The following is a 21,967-nucleotide window of genomic DNA, read 5'->3' as shown; positions in this document are numbered from 1 at the left end:
GCCCAGCAGTTGATAGCAGAAGTTAATTAGCAGTATAAAATACTCAGGGGGAATAACAGAGTGGACATAGACGAAATGTTCACACGGAATAGTAACAAAACGAGGGGACATAGGTGGAAGCTGGAAACTCAGATGAGTCACAGAGATGTTAGGAAGTATTCTTTTAGCGTGAGAGTAGTGGGAAAATGGAATACACTTAAGAAACAGGTTGTGGAAGCAAATACTATTCATAATTTTAAAACTAGATATGATAGGGAAATAGGACAGGAGTCATTGCTGTAAACAACCGATGCTCGAAAGGCAGGATCCAAGAGTCAATGTTCGATCCTGCACACACACACACACACACACACAATCCTGTCCACACAGTAACACCTGTTTCTTCTACAGGTGTGCGTGGTGGCCGTGGACGCAGTTCCGTACAGGTGAGTGGTCAGTCCTGTGGGGGTTGGACTATATAGCACCTGGAAGGGGTCATGATAAGGAATAGGGGTGGAAAGGAATGGTGCCCAACCGCTTGGACGGTCGGGGATTGAACGCCGACCTGCATGACGCAAGACCGTCGCTCTACCGTCCACCCCAAGTGGTTGAATAAGAAGAACATCGAGATTAAAATAAAAACGTAATTAATATCAATAATGATTTTAAAATAGTACAAATAATTATAAATAGTAACTTATAAAAGTAAATATTACAGTTCCCTTCTCCTACTCCACTCCCTTCATTCCTCCTTTCTTGTTTCCTCTCTTCCCCTTCTATCTACCTTATTTCCTTAGTCTGGCCAGTCGGTCCGTCTGCCACTCACCCGTTTACTCCCTCCAGTGTGGAGTGCATGGAGGGCCCCGGCAACTACTCCATTCCTGGCAGCTGCGGCAGCTTCGTGGAGTGTGTGAGAGAAGAGGTGGAGCAGGAGGTGGGTGGAGGGACCAGGAGGAGGGTGGAGGTGCGGCCCTTCCACCGCTCCTGTGAGCCCCACCTCGCCTTCTCTCCCCACACAAACACCTGTCTGGAGGAGTCACTGGTCATGGTAAGGCGGGTGGGGAAGGTGGGGATGGAGGGGGGGGGGGGAGGGGGGGTTGAAGAGGGGGGGGGTAAGGATGTCACCTCTATTCCCACCTTTAGTCGTTCCGGTCTTTCCTCCCCCCCCCCTTACCTGTCCCATCCAAAATCCTTATACTGATCCCATAGAAGTCGTAATGGCTTGGCGTTTTCCCCCTGATAGTTCCCTTCCCTCCCCACCTTCAGTGGATGCGATGGGGGGGGGGGGGGGAGTAGGAAATTGAGAAGTGTAATTGCACCATGTGCGTGACAGCTAAGTTGGGATCCAGGAGCTATATCATTGCCCCGTAGACACGAATACACAGTTACAGTAGTCACTCCAGTAACAAGTTACCCTGGTAACTACCCCCACAGGAGGACGAGCTTACCCAAGTAGCCCTGCCCATAGAAAGGCTTCCTACACTTGTGAGTAAGGTGGGTGAAAATGGATATAGGAAAGTGTGCTTCAAGGTAATGTATTCAAACATCGATGGGATTACCAATAAAGCAAGTGAACTGGCAGAAGGGGCACAGGAAGAAAACCCAGATGTAATAGAACTCAAAGAAACAAAATTGTCCGAATTCATAACAAACGCTGTGTTTCTAAAGGACTACCATATAGTAAGAAAAGAGTGGGAAGGGAGAGAAGGAGGAGGAGGAGTAGCCCTGCTGATAAGAAAGAACTGGAGTTTTGAAGAGATGGAAATTCTGGGCTGTGAAGGATTCAGAGACTGCATGACAGGAACTATGTCAATTGTGAACCTAATCTAATAGTGGCAGTCATTTACAACCCTCCACTAAATGACAGAAGACCTAGACAGGAGTTCGATAGGAACAACATGGCAACCAATAATAGAGAGACCAGCTTCAGTTGCCTGCAGGAATGGCTCCAGACTCTTAATCATGGGTGATTCCAACCATGGAAAGATAGACTGGGAAAATGGGGACCCACAAGGAGATACAGATACATGGAGAGCTAAACTATTGGAAGTGGCAACAAGGAACTTTCTGAGCCAACATGTTGGGAAACCCACAAGAAATAGAGGCAATAACGAACCAGCTAGACTCGACCTAATTGATATTCATCTTGAATGAGTCAGAAATAAAGGAAGTCAAATTTGAAGCCCCCCATGGGAATGAGTGACCACAGTGTATTGATATTTCAGTATCTGGTGGAGGCAAGGATAACCTATCCAAGGAAGGGATTGGAAAGGAAAAGACTAAATTACCGAAGAGGAAAACATGACGAGATGAGGAACTTCCTAAAGGAAATACCGTGGGAAACGGAACTCAGAGAAAAGACTGTACAGGATATGATGGTTTCGTAAATTCATCCAAATCAGACACAGATTTCCTCCTTTATTTGTTAACGCTTCAATATTACTTGCACTTGACACTTACGAAATGTGAGTCGGTATATAATGAAGGAAGCGGAGGAAAGAAAAGCACGGGAGGGAAGGAAATGAGAGAGACAATACAGAGAGGGAGGGAGGAATAGTTCCCTCCCTGGTTGATCTTGAGAGAGCAAACAATGTGTGGAGGGAGGCGTGTTTGCAGTGTCATCCTCCTAAGATGGTCAACACACGGAATCACGCTCCAACTATCCATCATTATTGTGCGTGTAAACTGAATTCGGACAGCAAGATGAGCGGCGTTTTAAACGTTTCTGCCCGAAACGCTGCGTGTGCTAGTGGCTTTACAAGACTGTAATTACCATATTTGTATCCTCACATTCCTTATGTACATTCTTGTATATGCATAAATAAAATAAAAAATAAAAATAAAACATTTAATGAGATGTTGAGGGCGCTTCAGGTCAGTGTCCCGGATAGTATCTTACGGGAAAATAAGACAGATTTCCCCCTTTGTATGGAAGATTTCGTGATAGGGTGCAAACATGTCGCTCAAAACATAAACAAACTGTTAAGGGATAACAATGTTCGCAGATACGATTATAAAATATTGTTTGGAGTTATAACTTGAAACACGGGGCCAAGAAGAGTGTCTTCCCCCCATCCCCTTTAACAACCAACCCTGGTTGCAAACCGGATGGGATACATTAGGATAAGATACATTAGGACAGGATACATTATATTAGGGCACGTTACTTTAGGATAAAATGAGATAGGTTAGGATAGCGAGGACTAGCATAGGCTCACCCTTGTGTTCCAGTTATTCCGTTTTCTTTTATAAATTTTCGACGTAGAAAACGAAACTATTTACTGCAGTAACTATCATAAAATAATGCGCCAGCATATAATTCACTGTACTCACCTAGTTGCGCTTGCGGGGGTTGAGCTCTGGCTCTTTGGTCCCGCCCTCTTAAATGTCAATCAACCCTGGACTGACAGTGTCGGGGGACAGGAAGCCACAGTGTATTCATACACGTTTGAATTTTATCGAGGGCCCCCCGCCCCCCAAAGGCCGAATTACTGACCCCCACAGGATGAAACCCAACACCAATCTGACTAACTCCTGAGTACCTACCTACTCACTGCTAGGTGAACAGATGCATTAGGTGATAGGAAACGAGCCCATGTCTGTCCAGGACAGGATTCGAGCCCGGGATTCTTGATTGCGAGTCGAGAAGTAGCCCAACTGTACTACCGGTGTTAGTTTTAACAGATTTACTTTTCATTTCTTTTAAATGCAAATCTGCGTATTAAATACATGATGAAATGCGTGAAAGAGTTTGTTAAATGCTCGATATTTTATGTTCCTGCGAATATGGAATGTTATACCCATACTTACGGGTATCTATACATCATACCCATACCCACAGGTATCTGTACATCATACCAATATCCACGGGTATCTATATATTATACCCATACTAACGGGTATCTATATATTATACCCATACCTACGGGTATCTATACATTACAGTCTCCGTGGTGTAGTGGTAAGACACTCGCCTGGCGTTCCGCGAGCGCTATGTCATGGGTTCGTATCCTGGCCGGGGAGGATTTACTGGGCGCAATTCCTTAACTGTAGCCTCTGTTTATGGATGAAAAAACGATTCTTCGCGGCGGGGATCGTATTCCAGGGACCTGCCCGAAACGCTACGCGTACTAGTGGCTGTACAAGAATGTAACAACTCTTGTACTGTATATATCTCAAAAAAAAAAAAAAAAAAAAAAAAAAAAAAAAAAAAAAAAAATACCCATACCAATGGGCATCTGTACATTATACCCATACCCCCACAAATGACAGAGACGACCTGCAGCAACCCTTGGGTAGGCTGAGGTTGAGAGTAATGGCCATAATCTATCATGCAGCATCTACATACACTCTAAATATTAAACACAGAAAGGCGGGATCAAAGAGCCAAAGCTCAACCCCTGCAAATATAACTAGGTGAGTACACATACATACCTTGCTGGCGTACGCATCTCTACGCCTCTAGTGGCCGGAGGCTTTCAATAAACATGCAGGGACATTGTGGTCAGTTGGCCTACTTGTTTCAGTCACACATATATTAGGTTGAGTCCAACACCGCAAAAACAACAACAGCCGGGAGCGGCGTCTGGTCTCTTAATGCCAATATTGTCCGCGAGGACGCTCCCTCCATGTCACCAGTAACAACACTAATATGAATAACTGGCACTTCAACAAGTTAAGTCGCTCACCATTGCCCTTGTGATACAAAAGATTATCGATGTGTATATGTATTTGTGTACATGATTGTATATATTACATTAATAATTGTGTAACTAGCGTCATAAGATTGTCACTTGCTTAGTTAAACGAACTATGTGGTTCAGTTCCTGAACCCAATATGTGCCTACAACCCGTCCTCGACTTAAGTTCATTCCATCCAGCGGTCGACCCCACAGACGCATTCATAAATTTTAACATGCTGTTCATTCAAAACGGGAATTTTCTCAAATATAAATTAATACTATAATAAACTAGCATATTGTGCATATATAGGCATAGATTAGGTTAGGTGTTTAGGTTCTGTTGGCGATTATTTGTATTTGTAGTACGTGGGTGAAGCATTTACAACGTTGTGATTCGAACAAAATTCGTCAGTGAAACACTTGTTCCGGAAGTGTTCGGACGAAATGAGTTGTGAGTCGTGTGTAAACCGTTTTTCATTCATAAACAGCTGGGGTTTGGCGGGTGCATGGGATCACTTTTGGGTCTTTGTTTGTAGGACGGGCTGACTCACAACTGACGACGTTCGAAAAGTTCCGTAACAAGTGCTTCACTGACGAATTTTTTTCGAACCACAACACTATAATTGCTTCACCCACGTACTACAAATACAAATAATCGCCAACAGAAACTAAACACAACCAACTAACTAACCTAACGTATGCTTATATATGCACAATATGCTAAAATATTGTAATATTAATTTATATTTGAGAAAACTCCCGTTTTGAATGAACAGCATGTTAAAATTTATGAATGCGTATGTGGGGTTGACCGCTGGATGGAATGGACTTAAGTCGAGGACGGATTGGTTGTTGCAGAAGTTATTTGCCAATTGTCTGCCATTCTTCCAAGGTAGCAGTGTGAATCCAGTGTATGTGTATGTGTATGTATATATATATATATATATATATATATATATATATATATATATATATATATATATATATATATATATATATATATATATATATATATATCTCACAACAGGAAAAACTACTTCTGCATCGTCTAAATATGTACTAGGAAATATGTACTTATATGCTGTGTGCGAGGGGGCAGGTGATGCCAGTATTGATACTTTTTATTTGACTAGTAATGATTTTCTGTTTACAGGGTTGTAACAAGTTCAGAAAACACGAGACGTTGGACCTTCTCCACGACCCGCTGATGGACCACGTGTGCAGTAAAGCGCCCAACCAGTACATGTGCGCTAACTGCAAGATGCTCGTCAACTGTCTTAACGGCAAGGCCCACCCTCAGCCCTGCCAAGACTACTTCTGCTACAACAACTACCAACACTTTGGCGGCAACGTCTGCTACCCTGTAGAGCCCAAAGGCTGCTCCTGTCCTGATGCGAATGTGTTCTACCGCGACGCCTACGATCCCGGGGCCTTCTTCATCTGCAGCGACGACGGCGAGCGCCACATGCATCACTGCCCCGAAGGATACACCTTCGACGAGAAGCTGGTTGAGTGTCGCAGCGCCTCTGGTCTGCCCAGCTGTCGAGAGCCAGGAACCTTTGCCTTCGCCGAGGACTGCACCAGGTATTACACCTGCATCGTCACACAGGAAGGGTGGCTACAACACGAGTTCAGGTGTCGAGGCGAGAACGAACTCCACTTTTTCAATGAGCAGACCGGGAGGTGCGAAAGCCCTTGCAACTGGAAGCAGCCGATGTTCAATTGTACAGAAGAAGGGAGATTTGGGGACCCGTTGGACTGCCGGAGGTTCTTCGTGTGCACCTGGAACACCATAACTAACAGCTTCCGACAGGTGCTTCGTCAGTGCCCAGACGGGTACGAGTGGCAGCAGGTTCTGAGGGACGGGTCTGGCCGCTGTACCACTATGGTAACCAACGACTGTATCCCCGTCACCACCACTCGCTGTATCGTTCCTCGTGGTCTCTGTAGCACATGATCATTTTGGACCCTGCTTCTGTGACACAACTAATCGACTGGTCCTCAGAAGTGACTGATTTGTTAGCTATCTGATCTCACCAACTGTGACTAACTGCGGCTCAGTCTTGAGGTCTCTTTGACCAGCGTGTACAAAGTAATAGAAATTAGCTTGATCGGAATGCACTGTGTCTTAAAGGGCCTTTAGACTGGCTGTGTAACTGTTGAAGTCTCCTCTTTAACAGCCAGACTGTGTTAAAGAGTGACCCAAAATAACTTCAAAGCGGATTTCTGTGTGACTTATAATATATATATATATATATATATATATAGCAGTACCTGGCCACGCGTTGCTAAGCCTCAGCAACTCTCCCCTGTCCCCCCATGCAACAGATGCAGTTTAAAAACGTGCAACAGATGGAGCTGTTTAAAAAAAAAAATGTTTTTACCTGTCACAGGGGGTGGCATGTATATAGTAAGTATATAAAAACGCGCATATTCGAATGCAACGTTGTGTCAAAATTTCAAAGCAATCGGTGAAGAACTTTCGGAGATTTTGAACAAACGAACATTTACATTTTTATTTATATAGATATATTTATTTATTTATTATTATATTTATAAGTTTTTGATAGGTGGAAAAACCACGTGGACAATTCTAAGAACAGAAAATGACGAAATTAAACATCTACGTGTGGGATTTTTAGATAAATTTCCCTTTGTGTACACACACACACACACACACACACACACACACACACACACACACACACACACACACACACACCAAACACAAACACTCATCTCGCACATCTTTAACTCATCGACAAACTCAAGGACAAGTCAACACACATCACACACCCCAGGCGACGCCTCGGGTGCATAACCCCACCTCTGAACAAAGAGCTCAAACTGCAGGTAATTCAACCAGTTAATACGCCCAGAGTCAGTTGGGTGTGTGTTTAGTATTTGTGCCTGCAGGATCGAGCTTGGTATAGCTCTTGGACCCCGATTTCCTAACTGTCGGTTGTCTGACGACTCCCGACGTGTGTGTTGTTATTAGTTGCTGCTGTTGTAGTCTTGCTAGCCGCTGCTAGTTATTATTATTTATTGTTGCATAATATTAGTTATAATAATACAAATATAAATAGTTATTATTTTAATTTCTGTGTATGTGTATTAAATCATATTTATGTAAGTTATTCTTGAATAAACTGACTGAGAAACTGAAGTAAAATATAACTATGTTATTATTCAAGTATACCCAATAGACAGTGAACAAATTTGTTTCTCGCGAGTACCAAGCTCTCAAATACAGTCAACTTTAACACTGAATAACGACGACATCAGTATAGCGATGCACTGTATCACTAATGATCTGTACCACCGACTGTACCACTGATGGTCTGTACCACTCTGTTTCTCGCTCTTCTCTTGATATTATTATTTTGATATTCCTTGCTACCTCTGTCTATCACTTGAGACTCTTGGATGTTTTTTAATATTCTTAACACTTCCTCGTTAAGCTTTCTTATTCTGCAGCTTTCGTTATGCATTAGTATCGTGTTAAATAAATTTTTTCGTGTTAAATATATTTGAATAATGATGTACTATATAGGGAAAAAAATACTTATTATAATTTAATATTTTTCTAGCTGTAAACATGGAAAATATTTATAGTATAGTTATTACATCAACACTATTATCAAACCAACTCTTGTTTTGTTGTTTTTGTTTTTATTTGATATTTTTTTTCTAAAACTAAATTCATAACTTGTCGAAATTGAAAAAAATCGCAAATTAGTTGAAAATGTTTAGGTTGTGTTAGAATGAACGGCATCAAGATCTGGCACGTAGTTCCATTACGCCAGCGTGACGTGCAGAATGTATCGTTCATTTTTCATTTTCAAGGGGTTGGGGGTGGGGGGGGGGTGAGGAAAGATTGTGGAAAATACGATGGTAAGGTGAAGGAATAGGGGAAGAATGTTGACAGACACATTATGGGGGTTAGGGGAAGAGCTAGGAGCCAGGGTTAAAGAGTTAGGGAAGGGCGGGGGAGGGGGGGAAGGGCGAATGTGAGCTATGTAGGGACCAGGAGTGGGTGTCAGGGGTCAGGAGTGGGTGTCAGGGGTCAGGAGTGGGTGTCAGGGGCCAGGAGTGGGTGTCAGGGGGTCAGCGGGCAGAAGGGATAAACATCTTTACTAAAAACGGACAAAGATGCGTAGTAAGTTTATTTATGTTTTGTTTTTTTGTCGAGGAGTGTATTGCAGACGTTCTTGGCTTGTTGCTCGGGCGGGCCACCTGGGCGCTGGAGGACGCGCGCCCTCCCTCCCCATCACGCGCGCCCGGCCCCGCACACACACTGCAGAAAAACACATTTCAGTTTGAAAAATAGTGAAAAGGACTGCATGAAGTCGTGGTCGAGGCTAAGTCGACACACAGTTTTCAATGTAAATAAAAGAGTCATTGTACTGATCTCACAATAGCCGAATGGTGGAGATTCAGCTGCTCGATCCTGCAAGCACATTTGGAGGAGTACAGCCTCCCGCTCCTCCTGATGCAGTCACACAAATGTAGGAAGGTACAGGCCAAGGGGATTACAAGTTACAAGGCAGACCACAGAGCCTCAATGGACAAATGAAGAGAGAGAGAGAGAGAGAGAGAGAGAGAGAGAGAGAGAGAGAGAGAGAGAGAGAGAGAGAGAGAGAGAGAGAGAGAGAGAGAGAGAGAGAGAGAGAGAGAGAGAGAGAGAGAGAGAGAGAGAGAGAGAGAGAGAGAGAGAGAGAGAGAGAGAGAGAGAGAGAGAGAGAGAGAGAGAGAGAGAGAGAGAGAGAGAGAGAGAGAGAGAGAGAGAGAGATAATAACAAGACCAGGTAAGGGAGCAGGGAGCAGGCGGTGGCCGTACATTACCAACCTTGGCTGCCCACATATGGAGACGCAGCTACTTCTGCTGCTGTCCTAACATTTGTTGTTCTTGTTGGTGCTTATGTTCTGTTCCTCGTGTCCGTGTCACTCCCGCTGACACTATTCCATCTGGGTCTTCTGTGCTGGTCACGAAAATTTACTTATTTGGTCGTGATTTGGTTTTCACTTTTAAAGTTTTCAGTTTTATGTAACTTTCAGATACTTTGACAATATTTTGACTTAGGAATATGTTGACTCAAGTGTAGAATCTCAATTTGAAAAAACAGAAAATAAAAATTACAGAAAGTTCAAGGATTTACTACAAGAAACAAGGGGGAGTCGGGAGCCGTGGTGATAGGCGACCGAGGCGTGGGGGCGCCTATTGCCATGGCCACAAACGCCCTGTCAGACGGCCAGCTCGTGGGCCACGCGTTGCGAGGCGTGGCCCAGGACCTGACGTCCGCTCTTCAAGTACACTTACGTGGGTAGAGCTACGTGACTGTACATAAAGCTGAGGCAACAGTGACGCCCTTGCTTCTGGCAGACTGACAGTGTCGGCGGTGCTGTTGAGGCCTGGAGAACAAACACCCAGACGATATTAGTGTACCTTGTCAAGGTCATCCCGACGCCAACAACAGGAGGAGGAGGAGTGGGTGGAGAAGGAAGAGGAGAAGTGGGAGAGGAGGAGGAGGAATAAGAAGAGTGTAAATAAGAAGTGATTGTGAACCCGGCGGATGTAGAAACTCACCTGGAGGCGGAGTGAGTCCTGAAGTCACTTCACCGCCAGGTCCTCAGGCACACTAATACTCACCACTCCCTGTCAAGGCCAATGTATTAATTAATTAATAATCTGGTGGGGGATTCATCAGCTTGTGTTGAGGGACGTCAATGTCAAAAGCATTTGACATTTTGCAAAACAGAGGTCAATATAGTTTGATATAGTCTTACAAAATTCTGATATAAAAATGTAATTCGTAATCGAAGCAAAGAAAAGAAATACACCATTTAGGTTTCACATTAGTGGATTCGAACCATAGTTTCGAATCTGCCTCACGGCTATTCGATAATAATGGTATTACTTAGCTTTGACAATCAATATTGCACAGAAGACGGCAAACTCTGCACTGTTGCAGACAATTTACTGTGCAACACTATTTGTTGTTGTTCCTGTGTAGTGTTGTATTGTAAGTGCTGATGCCTCTAAAGAATAGATATTATTAACTCTTATTCCCCACAAACTTTGCTTGTGTGACAGGACGGTGACCACGACGGTGATAATTTGAAATTTACCTTTTTCCCAGAACATCCCAGGAGGTAGATTCAGTGTTGAGTGAACTTGGAGTAACATCTAGAACTTTCTAGAAATTCCCAGTAATATATATAGTATAAATACAAGAGCCTTAAGCCCACCAGTTCAGTGTAGTTCCAGCTGCCTTAGGAGATACATAGCGACAGGTTCAGAGACGTGTCAAGAGGCTGCGAGCATCCGATGGACGCATTTTACTATGCCCGCGGCCAGCTTACCAAGAGAAGAGTGAAGATGTACTCGGTGGAACCATCTGCTTTGATGTATGTGTGTAAGGTTTTCAAGGCTGCTGAAAATGGGATCAGGAGCCTGATCTATTAGATCAGGAGCCTGATCTCGGGAACGATCAGGGATCGTGATCCCAGACCTGGATGAAGACCCTGGCTTACTCGGTGCATCTCAAAGAGGTGCATTAAGTCCAAGGATTTGAAGATGTAAAGAGGTGCATTACAATAGCATCAAGACCGAGCTGCGTACCTTGGACTATGATGAGCCAACCTGTCCTCTCAAGTAATACATCGTGTTTTGACGTCAAAATCACCAGGTTAGGTTGGCGTGTTTAAGTGCACCGTTTCTGTCCGTTGTGGGCCAAGTGGACGGCCGGGATGAGTACGGCTGCCAGGTCTTCGAAGACTTCAGATTCATGATATGACTGACGAGTCTCAAAGACGGTTTTAGCAAGTTTTCCCTGTTACGTTTGCCTTCAGGAGAGCAGACACCGCGGATCATTACCACAGGCGGGACAGGCCACAGCAGACCGAGTTCTCTGCGGGGAGGATCTTCGTCAAGTGGATCCCTCTGGTGGACCCCTGGAAGGTGCTCATGTCACCACTGCACAGCAAACTGGGACACCTGAAACAATGTGTCACAGCTCTAGATATGAAGTCGACAGCCTTCAAGTATCTTCAAGTCTTCTTCCCTCAGCTGTCAGAGGCAAAGGTAAAAGCCGGTGTCTTCGTAGGACGACAGATAAAGATCCCGGAGAACAAGTAATTCATCCAAGAAGCTTACTAAGAAAGAGAAAGTGACCAGGAACAGCTTTGTAGGTTTTGGGGCTTAATTCCCCAGGCAATGACCAAGCCGACGAGTACACAGACCTGGTTAAGACTCTGCTGAAGCTTTACGGCACAATGAGGTGCATCAAGACGTCTCTACAGGTCAACATCCTTAATGTGCATCTTCATCAATTCAAGGAGAACATGGAAGCGTACTCAGAGGAGCAAGGCGAGCAGGTTATACCAGGTTATACCAGGTTATACTCAACTTTAAATGCTGGTACCAAGAATACTTACGAACACACGCCTGGAGACCACATTCACGGCTGATTTATAAGTGATTTGTAATATAATGGTATATCTCAAAACTCTTTAGTCACTTCTAAATCTTCTGTGGAAACTATTGTTTAACTTTAATATAAAGACATGTCAATTTTTGATTCATACGTTATTTGATCTGACTTTCTGTGAACCAAGAGATATAATTCCCCCGTTTGTATCATTGGAAATAAGTATAATTTAAAATATAATTATCCTGATGCCAAAAGCACAGTTATAGGGGGAATAATAACCATTTTCTATACATTTTATGTTTAATCAATTAGGATACACTAATTACCAGGAACAAAAAATTGTTACATTGTGATTGGACAAAAAAAAAACAGTAAGTCTAACTTGCAACATTCAAAACATAAAGTTAAGAATGATGAGATTTAAAACATATGTATAACAGATACATATTGATGAGTTTGGACATAATTAAGGAATACATCGGACACATCAGGATACATAAATAGGCAATGACCTGGGCGAAGTTGAAGACCTTTAAACTTCAGGTCTATATGTCATGTAATATGTAATACAAAGTTAGCAATGCACTAAGTACTGACCAACGACAAAGGACTGACCAAATAAAAGGGATAAAACAAAATTAAAGCAGTAAGTAAATAGGAGATAGAATAATCTAACCGAGTGGTAGACCTTGGAGGCGGCGGCCTTGGTGTCCAGTAAGTGTAGCACCACCACCAGCACCATCACCACCAACACCACCACCAGCACCAGCACCACCAACACCACCACCAGCACCAGCACCACCACAACCACCAGCACCACCAACACCACCACCAGCACCAGCACCACCAGCACTATCACCAGCACCATCACAACCACCAGCACCACTAACACCACCACCAGCACCACCAGCACCACCACAACCACCACAACCAACACCACCACCAACACCACCACAACCAGCACACCACCACCACCATCACCACCATCAACACCACCACCACCACCAACACCCCAGACAACAACACCGAGCGCAACACAAGGTTCAGAAGTGGCAGCAACACATGAGTGAATCAACAGAACATAACTGAAGGTGGCGCAGTGGTAGCACTTCCGCCTTCACGCCCTGCGACCAATTTCGGCCGGGTTAGACCCCTGGGCACGGTGGCCCGATCTTGAACTGTTATAACCCATATTCACCCAGCAGTAATCGAGGACATGGTTGTAAACCGATTAGCGGGTCGTGTTCCAGGTAACCTAGAAGGTAAAGCTTACAATGACCCGTAGGAAGCGGAAGCGCTAAGTCTTTTAACATGTCTCAGGAAATATATAATCTGACGAACACATACAAAAAGACACATGTACATATCCAGTGGCTTGGAGCGTCGGGAGAAGAAGATGAAGAAGAATAAAAAGTGAGAGAGGGAGGAAGTTATCAGGGGGAAAGCGCAAAGCCATTACAACTATATGCCACTGGGAAGGGATCAGGATAAGGATTTGGGATGGGACTGTGGGGAAGGAATGGTGAGAGAGAGAGAGAAGAGAGAAGAGAGAAGAAAGAGAAGAAAGAAAGAGAGAGAGAGAGAGAGAGAGAGAGAGAGAGAGAGAGAGAGAGAGAGAGAGAGAGAGAGAGAGAGAGAGAGAGAGAGAGAGAGAGAGAGAGAGAGAGAAACCTTGGGAGAGCTGACAAGGTGTGGGCGAGGAGTCACCATATGCCAAGGTAAAACAGACATAAAGACTACGCCCCAAACACCCACCGCCGCCGGACACAAAACACTGAATCATTACTGCAGATCAAACCTTATAATTACCCCGGGTTATAATTTTCTCGAATGGGTCTGAAAAAACCCTAATTCAGTCTTGGGGTCGACGAGACAAGGATGACATCTCTCGAGGAAGACGGCCAGATATTGGATAACATGGCGACACTGAACCCTGTTCTCCGCAGCTTCTCAAGTCTGCGAGGACATTGTTCCTCTTGAGAGATATTCCAGAGTCTGCCCATCTTCCTCCTGGCCACTTCGTGTGTGTGTGCTGGCCTCATAGTCCAGTCGACACACAGACCACCTTGTCTGTGCTCCTACTCACGTCCATCCCCTTTGTTATCGCAATTATTTCTCCTCATTTCAACTATTAACCGAGCTTGTAAGCTATCACGACCACCACCACCCCAGGAGGCGGATGGAGGGAGAGGGCGTGGCGTGGGCTCATAGTTCACAGAGGTGTTGTTGGGGACCCACCCGTGGGCGCCAGCGTCGGCCGGGGCGCCAGCAGCAGGCGACGTGGGCGGCGCCGGAGATGCCAAGGTGAGAGCACTCCTGCAGGCTGCTGGCCACAGGTCCCGAGGCTCGCTGGACGCGATGACTCTTGTGATGACTCTACACACCGGGCGGAGGGTGACGTGTGGAGGCTGAGGCTGTGTCATCAGCCCTCTGCTGGGGTCACAGGGGCAGCTGTGTACTAGTGGTCTACGCTGTCACACCAACCTAAACATGCATTTGGTTGTTTAGAAATTGGTTTCCTATAGTTACTACTGGCTGACCTCTCCCTGGCTGAGGCCAACTACTGACCTCTACCCAGGATGCAATCCACAGTCGACTTCCTACCACCAACCTGTGTTCTGCTAGATGAATATAGGCACCAGGAAGGGGAAAGGGGGGGAGGGGGGAGACAGAAAAAAATGAAAACATTTTCTTTCTTTTTTCGCCTAAAAAAAGAGACCATTCGAGGTATTATATACACCACGTACATGAGACAAGTATTGGGATATGCAGAGACTCCATGGATTCCACGCCTTGGCAGCACAAATAAAACAAGATCAAATAATATAACCGATGATATAATGATACCAAATATAACCGACTCACGACGGCAGGGAAATGGAACTAACTCAACATAACTTTAAAGTTATGTTGAGTTGGAAGAACGAAGAGGAGACCTGATCATAACGTATATGATTGTGGATATATTCATAGCATACAAAAAAGCTTATTTACTGTTAGGCACTGGTATACTGCACATGCACTGGTTGTGCATGTGCAGTATATAAAGGGAATGAAATGATAATGTCTAGTACACAGAGATTGAACAACTAGGCAAGCACGACACAGACTGAGCTATTGGGTATTTATCTAGCCACTGAGTACCTAAAGCTCAATGGTGGTGGAGTGATATTCTGTGACTCTAAAAGTGCTCTACAGTCCTTAAATAACCCATCACAATGTATGTCGGAAGTAGCTCGTAATATTAAATGGAATGTAATTATTGCCAATGATAATAACTCTTGTATAAAATTTGTGTGGATCCCCTCCATTGTTGGAGTTAGAAAACATGACTTTGTAGATCGATTGGCCAATGAGGCTTGCAGGAAAGAAAACATTGATTATGACTTTGGACTATCTAATGCAATTATTAGAAACATATAAATTAAAGAAATTAATTCAGATTTAGAAGAACTAAGAAATGCCCAGAGACCTGAAAGCTGCAGTATCGAAAGCTATGACAACTTTTGTAATAATAGGTATTTGTATGGTCAGCACAGTAACCGGGCCAGGCAATGTGATGTAGTCATTGCAGTAAATCGCCTTGGGTATAGACATATCTGGCAGGTTAGTGAGGCTGAACCACTACCAGAATATTCAGATTGTAAACTCTGTGATAAACCTTTAATGCATTCACTAAAACACTATATTGATGAATGTGAAACCGTAAAGGACTTTAGACCTCCTGGCCTCTTGTACCACCAACTGTGTAACTATTTTATTGACTCAGGTGTTCTGGACGACATCCTAAGAATTTATCCAAAATTTGCTTGTCCATTTTAAACAATGAAAAGCAATTTTATAATTATTACTTCTAAGCTGCATCACTATGAACCCATCCCTGGCCTTGTGTGGCAGTGCACAATAGAAAGTTGTTTTCACATATCCATACATTAAAACATTGATTGTAGCCATGATATATATGTGCTTTAGCCTACAGTTTAGACCTATTGTCTTGTGTACGACCCTCTGTCCTGCGTGACAGTGAATACCAGCATTATCCTCACTTTAATAAGGCTTAATTGAATTCCTCAGATTAGGCAAAATTGCAATTAATTTTGCCAATAAAGATGTTAATAATAAAAATAATAATTTACTGTTTAGAAACAGAACGAAAAGTCACAGATGTAAAGTAAACATAAGTTATCTTTCAGAATACTAGTGGTAAATAAGTGGGACGAACTAGATAAGGTAATAGGAGGTAACAGGTATGACGAACTAGATAAGGTAGTGGAAGCTAACAGGTGGGTCGAACTAGAAAAATGTGCTAACAGGTGGGTCGAACTAGATAAGGTACTGGGAGGTAACAGGTGGGTCGAACTAGAGACGGCCACATCAAGGCAGGAAACTGGTTAAGGTAAGACAAAATGTTATTGTTTTTGTTAAAATTTACTGTTGATTTGAATTCCTCGCCTTGCTAATGAAGGCGGATTATGGTAATGTCTCTCGTTACTCTAACGGGTTAGCGACCGACACATCTATAACGGCGGCGTCGTTATTAGCGACCGACACATCTATAACGGCGGCGTCGTTATTAGCGACCGACACATCTATAACGGCGGCGTCGTTATTAGCGACCGACACATCTATAACGGTGGGGTCGTTATTAGCGACCGACACATCTATAACGGCGGGGTCGTTATTAGCGACCGACACATCTATAACGGCGGGGTCGTTATTAGCGACCGACACATCTATAACGGAGATGCATTGTCAAATGATTTTTTTGTTTACACACGTCAGCTGTTTCCCGCTAATGCTACCACGTGTCAGAAGTGTTTACAAATGACAGCTGATTGGCGCGAAGGCTCCCAAGTGCCAGAGAGGTCCTCACAAGTGCACTATTAGGCCGGCAACTGTCTCAAGACATCATGCTCCCAAGTGCCAGAGGTCCTCACAAGTGCACTATTAGGCCGGCAACTGTCTCAAGACATCATGGAAATCAATAACAGATACAAAATTGCAAAATTTAAAGCTGGTATTTAGCTATTATATGTGGTAACATTTTTCTGCTAGTAATAACTAATGGGGAAGCATATCTAACTCGAAGTTATTAAAGTAAATATTCCTGGTACTGAAAGTTCGAATATAGCAGCTGAACTCAGTACTGGGTGTTTACCGTGCTGGGTGACACTCAGTGCGGGGGGGTGGGGGGTGTTTACCCTGCTGGATGACACACAGTGGGGTGTTTACTCTGCTGGGTGACACACAGTGGGGTGTTTACTCTGCTGGGTGACACACAGTGGGGTGTTTACACTGCTGGGTGACACACAGTGGGGTGTTTACTCTGCTGGGTGACACTCAGTGGGGTGTTTACACTGCTGGGTGACACACAGTGGGTTGTTTACACTGCTGGGTGACACACAGTGGGTTGTTTACACTGCTGGGTGACACACAGTGGGGTGTTTACACTGCTGGGTGACACACAGTGGGGTGTTGTTTACACTGCTGGGTGACACACAGTGGGTTGTTTACACTGCTGGGTGACACACAGTGGAGTGTTTACACTGCTGGGTGACACACAGTGCGTTGTTTACTCTGCTGGGTGACACTCAGTGGGGTGTTTACACTGCTGGGTGACACACAGTGGGTTGTTTACACTGCTGGGTGACACACAGTGGGTTGTTTACACTGCTGGGTGACACACAGTGGGTTGTTTACACTGCTGGGTGACACACAGTGGGTTGTTTACACTGCTGGGTGACACACAGTGGGTTGTTTACACTGCTGGGTGACACACAGTGGGTTGTTTACACTGCTGGGTGACACACAGTGGGTTGTTTACACTGCTGGGTGACACACAGTGCGTTGTTTACACTGCTGGGTGACACACAGTGGGTTGTTTACACTGCTGGGTGACACACAGTGGGTTGTTTACACTGCTGGGTGACACACAGTGGGTTGTTTACACTGCTGGGTGACACACAGTGGGTTGTTTACACTGCTGGGTGACACACAGTGGGTTGTTTACACTGCTGGGTGACACACAGTGGGTTGTTTACACTGCTGGGTGACAAACAGTGCGTTGTTTACTCTGCTGGGTGACACTCAGTGGGGTGTTGTTTACACTGCTGGGTGACACACAGTGGGTTGTTTACACTGCTGGGTGACACACAGTGGGTTGTTTACACTGCTGGGTGGCACACAGTGGGTTGTTTACACTGCTGGGTGACACACAGTGGGTTGTTTACTCTGCTGGGTGACACTCAGTGGGGTGTTGTTTACCCTGCTGGGTGACACACAGTGGGGTGTTGTTTACCCTGCTGGGTGACACACAGTGGGTTGTTTACACTGCTGGGTAACACTCAGTGGGGTGTTGTTTACCCTGCTGGGTGACACACAGTGGGGTGTTGTTTACACTGCTGGGTGACACACAGTGGGGTGTTTACACTGCTGGGTGACACTCAGTGGGGTGTTGTTTACCCTGCTGGGTGACACACAGTGGGGTGTTGTTTACACTGCTGGGTGACAGTGCGGGGGAAACTTATGTCCTTCACGAAGCAGTTTAATGTTATATTTTATGTCCAGTGGAACATGTGGCTGTTGATGGAATGTGGTTTAGATAAAGGTAAAGTTAAGGTTACCTGCACCCCCCTTCCCTACCTTAATCTCTCTCTCTTGCTCCCTCCTCACGAGCTGACCTTACCTTACTCACTCTCCCTCTCTCTAAGAGCTTACCTAACTCTCTCCCTCCCACTCCGTCTCCCGATGATGGGTTAACAACCAGGTACCCAATTACTGCTGGGTGAGCAGAGGCGACCAGTTACCATTCAGCGCCCAGACAATCCTCCCCCGGCCAGGACTCGAACTTAGACCAATGCGTTGTACCTTCTGTTAATATACCTCTCTTCCTCTACTCTCATTTTCAACTCCATAAATCGTCCCTCACCCATCCCCACACTCCCTCTCTCTACAACCCTCACTGCTTACCCCTCTATCCATTTCCCCCACTATTCCCTCCCAACCCCTCCACCCCGCCCCCCTCTCTACACCAAGATCCAGATTTCCTTGCGACGTCATTTCCGCGATTTAGAGGTCCAGTGGAGAGGCAGAGGTAAATGATGAGTGCCACCCAGTGCCACCCAGACCCAATCACTGTTACCCAGTACTGCCCAGTCCCAACCAGTGCCACTGCGCCATGAGCTTACGAAGGGACACACCTCGAGTGTTGTATCCAGATTACACACGGCGACGTCAATGTTGACACTGGAACCCCGAGGACGTCAATGTTAACTCTAGAGCCGAGGACATCAATGTTAACACTAGAGCCCCGAGGACATCAATGTTAACACTAGAGCCGAGTACATCAATGTTAACTCTAGAGCCCCGAGAACATCAATGTTAACACTAGAGCCCCGAGAACATCAATGTTAACACTAGAGCCCCGAGAACATCAATGTTAACACTAGAGCCGAGTACATCAATGTTAACACTAGAGCCCCGAGAACATCAATGTTAACACTAGAGCCCCGAGAACATCAATGTTAACACTAGAGCCCCGAGAACATCAATGTTAACACTAGAGCCGAGGACATCAATGAAGATACCGGAATACAGAAATCCACACAAATAAAATTCACCAAATTATATAATTTCTTTAAAGTTAACACCAAAATCTCTAACCCCATGGTTCTACTCCTCCCCTTTGTTATGTCTTATATGGCACTTCCCTTCCCCCCCGTTGTAACCCCCTACTGTATATAGAGAGGGCGTGGCACCCCCTACCGTGGAGCAATCGGGGGGAGGGAAGCGTTCCACTATACTCCACATTTTAAAAGCTTCCTCCCTCTTCCCTTACCCTTTCTCTTAGTCAAGGGCACTCTCTCAGTGTGAGGGGCCCCTCAAATGGCTGGGGAGGAGGGGTGACGTAACTCATATATGCGAACGAAGATCAGTATAAGGCTCATCATCTTAAGGAAGATCAGTATATAGCCCATCATCTTCAGGAAAATATAAGTCACATGTACAACTGTAGAGACTAACGTAGACTCACACAAGACGACAGGTGTCACCCCTACTAGTGTTTGTGAGTCCCAGAGTACAGGTGTTAGTGACACCATTCACTTGTATGGTGTATGTTGTATTCCTCTACAAACTATACATATTTATTTCTTGATCTGAAGCTTCATTATGCAAGGATGGTAACATGAAAGGTACACAGCAACTGGACAAATGCTGTATAGGTCCTCGAACGACGGACAGGTATACCGAGGATCCGGTGAGAGTTTCTTTTCCGTGTCGCCACACTCAGGCGCTGGACAAGGATGCTGGCAGCCAAGGGTCTCTGAGGCAACGAGGACAAACTTATGTTGATGATCCAATTCTTAGAGGGCTTTGATGATTCCCTTTCCCGGGTCATTGATCATGTCACTGACATTGACTGGTTTGAGTGGCAGCCATGACGTTCCATGCCAGGGGACGGGCTGTATACTGGCCACATCTGTCAGTCTGCCTCACTGCAAATGCATCTATATTCAGTGTGAATTCAGTCAGAAAAGGTGAAGGGTCACTATAATATGGAGGGTTTATTTCTTGAGATATGTGATCGTTGTTGACAAAGGGGGTCTCTAATAGACACTCCCCAGCATGGGGAGCCATCACTCCTCTGAGTCGAGCGATCTCACGTTGTGTTGGTGTAATTCGGAAGCACATCGTAGTTACTCTCTGTACGATGGGGCTGTTCCAAAACGATTGCTTCTGAGCTTTACACATAGCTGGTGTTAAGTGCCGAGGCTAGGAAAGAGAGATGCAGTTAGTGGCGCAGTGTGAAAACTGGGATCATGTACCCCGTCATGATCCCAGTATAAGGATCAGTGACTACCTGAGCTCACTGGCTTAGGTAGTCCGGAAAATGTGACGCCGAGGAGGGAGTCGTAGGGAGTCGTAGCCTGGGTTAACAGTCAACAACCCGTTCTCGCAAATTTAATAAGTCAATATTGACTTATTAAATATGTGCATAGGTGACATACTAAACATAATAGTTTCCCTTGAAAAGCTTCATAGAAAACACCAACCTTACCTAACCTTCTTAGTATGTTAAGATTAGCATTTTATTGCTTCATAATTACAATTATTACCTAACCTATACCTATAATAGGTTAAGTAACAATTGTAATTACGAAGCTATAAGATGCTTATTTTAACATACTAAGTAGGTTAGATAAGGTCGGTGTTTTCTATGATGCTTTTCAAGGGAAACTATTATGTTTAGTATGTCACCTATGCACGCAACTAATAAGTCAATATTGACTTATTAAATTTGCGAGAACGGGTTGCAGTCAAGCGTTCAACAGCAGTAGATCAGTCTTTTGGTAGTCGGAGGCTCACAGTACTCGCTTCAGTAGTGTGTGCATCCAGAGACTCTGGACGCTTGGTCGGCCGTCACAGGTGCAAGTGTTGACCAGCACTTGCACACATACAGAGGAATATACAGCCTGCAGAATTATACATGACCTTCCCCACCCACCAGGAGCACGGTCACCCCACCCACCGCCCACACACCAGGAACGTTGACCCCCACCCACCACGGCCTCCCCACCCACCGCCCACACGCCAGGACCACTGACCCCCGCCCACCACGGCCTCCCCACCCACCGCCCACACGCCAGGACCACTGACCCCCGCCCACCACGGCCTCCCCACCCACCGCCCACACGCCAGGACCACTGACCTCCGCCCACCACGGCCTCCCCACCCACCGCCCACACGCCAGGACCACTGACCCCCGCCCACCACGGCCTCCCCACCCACCGCCCACACGCCAGGACCACTGACCTCCGCCCACCACGGCCTCCCCACCCACCGCCCACACGCCAGGACCACTGACCCCCGCCC

General features: G+C 45.3%; 1 protein-coding gene and 1 long non-coding RNA gene across 2 annotated transcripts in view; one reads left to right on the top strand and one right to left on the bottom strand.

Annotated features, from left to right (window-relative positions):
* Positions 1-394: 394 nt before the first annotated feature.
* On the top strand, positions 395-7,833 carry LOC123761872 (uncharacterized). The gene is made up of 3 exons (XM_045748092.2): positions 395-425; positions 823-1,027; positions 5,815-7,833. Exons 2-3 carry the CDS (start codon positions 833-835, stop codon positions 6,616-6,618), a joined length of 999 nt encoding a protein of 332 aa, XP_045604048.1. The 5' UTR covers positions 395-425; positions 823-832; the 3' UTR covers positions 6,619-7,833.
* A 979-nt stretch (positions 7,834-8,812) lies between these two features.
* The window catches only part of LOC123761873 (uncharacterized), a 46,602-nt gene continuing 33,447 nt past the window's right edge, over positions 8,813-21,967 (bottom strand). The window contains exons 2-5 of the long non-coding RNA XR_006773271.2: positions 10,249-10,317; positions 9,982-10,073; positions 9,511-9,643; positions 8,813-8,958 (exon numbers count right to left, since the gene is read on the bottom strand). This is a non-coding gene — a long non-coding RNA (uncharacterized lncRNA). The remainder of the gene's footprint in view (positions 8,959-9,510; positions 9,644-9,981; positions 10,074-10,248; positions 10,318-21,967) is intronic.

This window comes from Procambarus clarkii, chromosome 24, assembly GCF_040958095.1.
Source record: "Procambarus clarkii isolate CNS0578487 chromosome 24, FALCON_Pclarkii_2.0, whole genome shotgun sequence".
In the NCBI taxonomy this organism is placed as follows: domain Eukaryota; kingdom Metazoa; phylum Arthropoda; class Malacostraca; order Decapoda; family Cambaridae; genus Procambarus; species Procambarus clarkii.
This window is presented reverse-complemented; position numbering and strand designations above follow the sequence as displayed.

Excerpts from the sequence above, each read along its gene's own strand:
- LOC123761872 (XM_045748092.2), top strand. The coding sequence starts at position 833 with ATGGAGGGCCCCGGCAACTACTCCATTCCTGGCAGCTGCGGCAGCTTC. Across the intron at positions 1,028-5,814 it reads TGGAGGAGTCACTGGTCATG|GGTTGTAACAAGTTCAGAAA; the intron begins GTAAGGCGGGTG and ends TTCTGTTTACAG.